Raw genomic sequence first — 6000 nt, forward strand, 5'->3', positions numbered from 1 at the left:
GACCCAAAATAAATTTATAACTTTTTTTGGCGCTGTATATTAGATTTTCGGCTTTGATAACAATACCTGTCTGGCACTGGTTATTTCTTATTAACTTAGGTTCTTTTTTTTTTATAGCGGGGCTAAATACTAATAAAAATGTCTTAGCAGGACGTACTACGAGTTTGGAACAGCTCATGATTTACTACTGTGAACATTAGAGCCTAAACAACATGTTGGTCCCACGTTTATTAAATTTGTATTTACTAAATTATCAAATCCTAATCTGACAATCAAAAATCAGTCTGCATCACACTTTCCGTGAATGAACATTATGAAAAATAACTCTCTTTTGGGGGCGATGAGCGATTTTGCCATTTGTTTTCTGCGTGCGGCACAAGCTGGCTGACATTTTGGACCATAAATTATAAATCTATTGCCGATTATTCCCCGACGGTGTCATAAAATTCGAGTCAATAGGAATTTTGGTCACTTTGTTTACGGACACCGAGAGTACAAACACTCTTCTTAATCGAATAGCCGGCATTCCTCATTTCTACGCTCATATCATGTAGAAAATAAATTCTACGTGTAGGGGTTATGTAACTTTAGATTGGCGAAACTTTTACAATCGCAACACTTTGATATTGACCGCATATAGCTTAGGGGATTAGTTATTATTAATTATCGATAAATCAATAGCCCAATAAAACTTATTAGGTTTAAGTGACGCTTATCAATCATTATGTTTTTTCGTATCTCAAGAACAAAGTTCTCACGATATTTATTTTACTAAGGTACAATAAGGTATACATTAGATAGCTTCTCTAGAAGATCCGGCTCTCAAACGAAGCTGGCCAGGGTGTGGCATCCACGTAATGGGGAAAACTGTCGAGGAACTTCTTAAAGTCGGGCGTTATTAGTTCCTTGTGATGGGTCCAATGGCCTCCGAGACCGAGTTCCACCGTAGTAGAGTTCCAATTTCCGTTGGGTTTCTGGTAAATATGGCAAATATATATTTGTAAACAAATAACATTTGCCAGTTTTCTATAACTTACCTCCAGTTCTAGCCAGAATTTGAGGGGATCCCCATTGACACCCCAGGAGAAGTAGATGAAGTAAGGTGGCTCAAAGCTCAGACGTAAGGGAGCCTGTAATTAGCACGATATAAACATGGAACTTAGGCTTGACATGGATTTAATTATTACCTGATGGAAGGACCAGTCCATCATCTTTGCTCCATTCAAGGGCTGAATAAAGAGCGCCATGTGATTGGGTCCACTCAGCTGCATTTCGTAGCGAATTCTGGTGGCCGACACTGTGTTCTTGGTTAGCAATAAAACAGTCGGCACATTCTCGCCAAGAACAGGTGGCGATGCGGGTATCCATAAGCTGTTCTTTCTATAAGTATCCCAATGCATTAGTTTACCAATTCATACAACCTTTTTGAATAAGAAACTAACCTGGTCTTATGCCAACGCTGATTGTATAGGGGCAATCCGCAGTTAATTTCTTTATCGCAATCGGATCCAATCCTTTGTGCTTGTGTCATGTTGATGACCGCATCTTAAAAGGCAACAAATCCATTAATAACCCTTTAAATTTGAACAGTAAACCTTACTTTTCACAGTGTAAGTGCGTCTGTCCTGGGGCATAATAAAGTAACCAGATTCCTGACGGCGCACATTGTTTTCGGCGTCGTGGAAGGTACGCTTGGTGTGCTTTAAAATGAAATGGAAATCCTTATTACTTATCCATGGAAAATAACTATAGTTTCTTACCAGGACAGCGAAACGCTGGACATTCGTCTCCGGACGATACGGGAATCCAATTGGTGTCATTGCAATGATGAAGCACAATAACGTGATGCCCATCAGGCCGCAGATAATAGTCTTCGACTTATTGAACAACTGCAGAACAGGGATAATGAAGCCGCAGCACAGGAAGCCCACAGCAACACTGAAAACAGCCACAGCCAGATCCGGATTAAGGTTCTCTCCAAAACGACCGAACATGGGAATAAACGTGGTGAAGAATCCGTGCGAGAAATAAGCGAAGAATACAAATGGTGGTACAGTGCAAACAATGTGCGGAATAACCCAAGCGACATCTAATGGGAATACAAAGATTTATTAAAAAGCAATCTACGCAGAAATTGAGTTCAACTCACCCTTGGTGTGCAGTTTGGTGGCAATATTAATGATCAAACCCACAGTATAGAACAAACAGCTGAGCATCAGGACAAAAACAGACCGAATTCCACAGATGGTGAAGATCAGGGTAAGGACGGACAGAAGCACGCAGTGGCAGTGCAGCAAAAGCTGAATCCGTTGGCCAATGGGAACCTTATCCTGAAAAAGGATTTAAATGTAGTCAAAAGATTAAACATCTCAATCGAAAAATACTTACTTGCTTAGTCCAGTGGAAATACAAAGCAGGCACTATGGCCAAACCGAAGAAGAATGTGGTGAAGTAGAGACCCAGGATGAGCCAGGAGTTCGAAAACCACGACAGAGGCAAATGCACCGCATCCATGAACAGACCGAGCAGAACTGGCAGGATGGCTCCCACAACAACGGATAGAATCTGAACGAGGAGGGTGTGTCCAACCTTCCTCAGGATCTTCTCAAGCTTTATGCCCGAGTTGACGGATATCAACTTAATAGCGTAGCCACAAATACCGATGGATACCAAGGAGACGATGACGTTCAAGATAACACCTTCGGTTTCGGTATAGAAAACCAGGAACCAGCCCATGACATCGAAATAGATGGTGTGACCTTTGGCGTATTTCTAAAACAAGGAAACAGGTAATTAATAATTAACTCTTTAAATCTTCATCAGTCATGTTACCGCGGAATTCTCTATTTCCGGAGAGTTGGCAATCTGTCGGACCAAAGCCAGCAGATTATCACCAGTATGCTGGAAGCTACCCCTGGGAAAGATCTCTGCGGTGTCGTGCCGCGTGTGGTAGACGAATCCGTTGTAGGTGTAGGCCATATCCAAGCCGGGAACCGATCCGTGGTCACGGAAAATGCGGAAGTCCGTGTCAGAGGGAATGAAGTTGTGCTGGAACAGCTCCTCGCCCATGGTAGAAGCATAGGGATGCTTGATGGCACGTCGGTAGTTCTTCATCAGCCAGGGATGATTGGGTCCCGATTGGAAGAGGATCTCTCGACCGCCATTGCCGCACGAATCGAGATTGATAAGTGCCCTGTACGGGTGAAATGAAAGTAAGTTCGAGATGGCTAAATAAAAAGCGCTCCTTTGCCCTACTTGCAATACTTGGCCCACTTGTGCTGGGTGATGAAGGCGTGGGAGGCCTGGAGGGGGTTTTCCTCGGCACCGTTGAACAGGAAAACAACAGGGTTATTCAGTGGCTTGTCGGACTTGGCCAGCACACGGAGTACCTCCATCATAGTGGCCACCATGGAGCCGTCATCGCCAGCGCCAGGTCCCGCCGGCACCGAATCGTAGTGACTGTTTACCAGCAGATAGGTCGTGCTGTTTGAATTCTTCGGACTGATCTTAACCACAATATTCTGAATGCTCTGGTACATGTTGACCATGGACCAGTGAACATAGCTGCCGGAGGCCACCTGAACATCCACTTCAATATCGTTGGCGGTGCCGGAGCGTATTTTTTGCATCTTCTGGGACAGCATCTTCAGCGCGGCCATCTCATTCTGTCGACTGCCCACCACTCGTGGTCCCAGGCTCACCAGCTCCCGCAGATTTTTCTCTGCGCGCTCGGCGATGAACTGGTCGGGGTGCGTGGCCTCATCCTGAATGGTCAGCGGGCGGGGAAGGCGGTGGCAGGCGGGGATCGAGATGGTCACATAAAGCAGCAGCCAGAATCCAAAGAAGGCCGGTGCCCAGAACCACTTGATCTTGTTGCCCCGGACAAATGCTCGCTCACAGCCATTGGGCTGAGCCTGAAATGGAGTTGATATAGATTATATAAAGTAAGAATAAGAATAAGTATGCCTGTGTGGGCTTTGAGCACTTATCTCTTTCGGAACTACTATATATATATATTCCTTTTACATTTACCAATGAACCCTAAAGATAGCTCACTTTCGGCACGGTTTCATTCACACCGAATGGATATTACCCAGAACTTCGTAGTTAGATACACCTACGTTTGGCTCCCAGACATGAGTCAATTTCGAAATTGGAATCGACTATAGGTATCAAGTCGAAAGTTAGATTTAATCCATCAACGGTTATCTTATCGCTGGTCAGCCCGCCAGTTGGAAGAGTTGCAAAACCTGTTGCCACCGAAAATCGAATTGGTTATAGGTGGATAGTATACCTCCTTGTGTTGGCAATTGCTTCACTAAATCGAGGCCAGACAGATAGGTAGACTAAGGGTGCAACTGGGGCGAAATGGTGCGGTGCTATCTCAAGGGTATCCACTGTGCGTTAACTATCGGCTCTTTTTCCAGATAACTACTGCACTCATGCCGCCGAATTCGTTCGGTTCTTTGGGATCGCAGCCATGGGTAATGCTCATGTTGCGGCTGTTTTGATCGGCGTTGATTAGCACACCCAATTCCAGTTCCAGTTCCAAGAGCAATCTAATCAAGGACCTAAAGTGGGTGCTTACCTCATACTGTTGGGAGCCGCGGGGTCGTAGCAATGGATCTATATTCGTAGGATCGCTGGTCGGCGTAATGACGCGTCGCCGCACATTCTTCTCACTGCCACTCATGTTTCCGGATTACGATGTCCGGTATTTTGCTCAAGATCTACCGATGAACCTATCGCGCCGGCGTCCAACGCTCTACTGAACCGTTCCACTGCATTGGTTATCCTAAAGTACCGGTCTCAAATTCCCTCTTTCCAGAGAGAGATAGCTTTTCTATTCTCTCCGGCACTATAAAACGTATCTTATCTTTGGGCTCGCAGTTCGAATTATGTTTATAACTACTCAGGGTAAAGGGGGGTTGTGGGGGCTGGATTTTCATTAACAGTGGACTGCGAGGAATGCCTACATAACATCCGCTTGGATTGTTCATAATTCTGAACTTGACCAATTCGATATATCAATTAATTAGAGCACCAGCATTATGAGTGCAAACTTTTTCCCACATCTTATCTTATTTTTTACACTTAACAAAAATGAATACATTAATTTGCTATTTTTGTATGACAAAAGCATATGGCTTCAGTTTAGTACACCTTTCTAACGAACTATGAAAATAATCTAATGTCTTATATATTTGTATATACTCTTCATATTTAAACATGAGGAATATTTTTTAATATTATCTTGGATGACTGAAAAATATACTTTTCTTTATTGAAAAAAATTCATGAGAGCAATCTTTAATGCAAACTCAGTCGGAATTTTTCTTTAAGTTTCTACGATTTTGTGAACCGACTGACATTTTGTACTTCATTTCTCTAAGTGCACTTTGCGCATTTGAAAGCGCATTCTAAATCTGCATCCGTACCTTCGATCTTTTCTCCTCCGTTTCGCTGCTCATTCCGATCCGCTCTTCTTCTTCCGGTATCTATGTAGTAGCGAAACCGCCGTTGTTGTTTTTGCCGCTGCGAGTTTTGGCCGCCGAATGCGGGATCAAAGTTCCCGAAGCGCGGTTTTAATACCGCTTGACCACAAAGCGTTGCGGCACTAACTGAATTATTCAGAATAATGGTCAGCGTTTTGTTGACAGTTCTTAGTTGTTTTTATTTACACTTTTCACTCAGCGCATATTTTCGTGTTTACTTGGCCAAATGTGTGTGTGTGCGGTAAACAAAACAATTGTGTGCGGCACTCGATAAAGATAGCAATCGTTTCGATCGTCTATCGCACCAGAAGCGGCTTTTATCTGCTTGTAATTGCATACTTTCGGGCGGCTACAAGAAATCAATTACACACTGGCCAGCCAAATAGCGGAAAAGCAGAACACATGAAAGGTTACGACTAAGAACGGTAATTTTGCTCATTTACAGTTCTGGCCTGCATGTGCATAAGAAAACGATGACGTGAAAAACGCAGAAACACACACGCGT

At 43.8% G+C, this 6000-nt stretch overlaps 1 protein-coding gene across 2 annotated transcripts; it reads right to left on the minus strand.

Annotated features, from left to right (window-relative positions):
* Positions 1-722: 722 nt before the first annotated feature.
* On the minus strand, positions 723-5723 carry LOC120446192 (endoplasmic reticulum metallopeptidase 1). Of its 2 annotated transcripts, none has more exons than XM_039627040.2 (11): positions 5439-5723; positions 3256-3914; positions 2833-3193; positions 2389-2772; positions 2150-2330; positions 1761-2089; positions 1601-1700; positions 1443-1545; positions 1188-1380; positions 1038-1130; positions 723-974 (listed from the first exon to the last, which is right to left on the minus strand). In XM_039627040.2, the coding sequence occupies exons 1-11, from the start codon at positions 5469-5471 to the stop codon at positions 807-809; spliced, it is 2604 nt and encodes an 867-aa protein (XP_039482974.1). In that variant the 5' UTR covers positions 5472-5723; the 3' UTR covers positions 723-806. The 2 variants fall into 2 exon arrangements, with proteins under 2 accessions (XP_039482974.1, XP_039482973.1); XM_039627039.1 differs by lacking the exon at positions 5439-5723 and adding an exon at positions 4589-4758.
* Positions 5724-6000: the final 277 nt, after the last annotated feature.

Source organism: Drosophila santomea, chromosome 2R, assembly GCF_016746245.2.
Source record: "Drosophila santomea strain STO CAGO 1482 chromosome 2R, Prin_Dsan_1.1, whole genome shotgun sequence".
Classification (NCBI taxonomy): Eukaryota; Metazoa; Arthropoda; class Insecta; order Diptera; family Drosophilidae; genus Drosophila; species Drosophila santomea.

Excerpts from the sequence above, each read along its gene's own strand:
- LOC120446192 (XM_039627039.1), bottom strand. The coding sequence starts at position 4,693 with ATGAGTGGCAGTGAGAAGAATGTGCGGCGACGCGTCATTACGCCGACC. Across the intron at positions 1,546-1,600 it reads ACGCACTTACACTGTGAAAA|ATGCGGTCATCAACATGACA; the intron begins GTAAGGTTTACT and ends TTGCCTTTTAAG. Across the intron at positions 1,131-1,187 it reads TGGACTGGTCCTTCCATCAG|GCTCCCTTACGTCTGAGCTT; the intron begins GTAATAATTAAA and ends TGCTAATTACAG.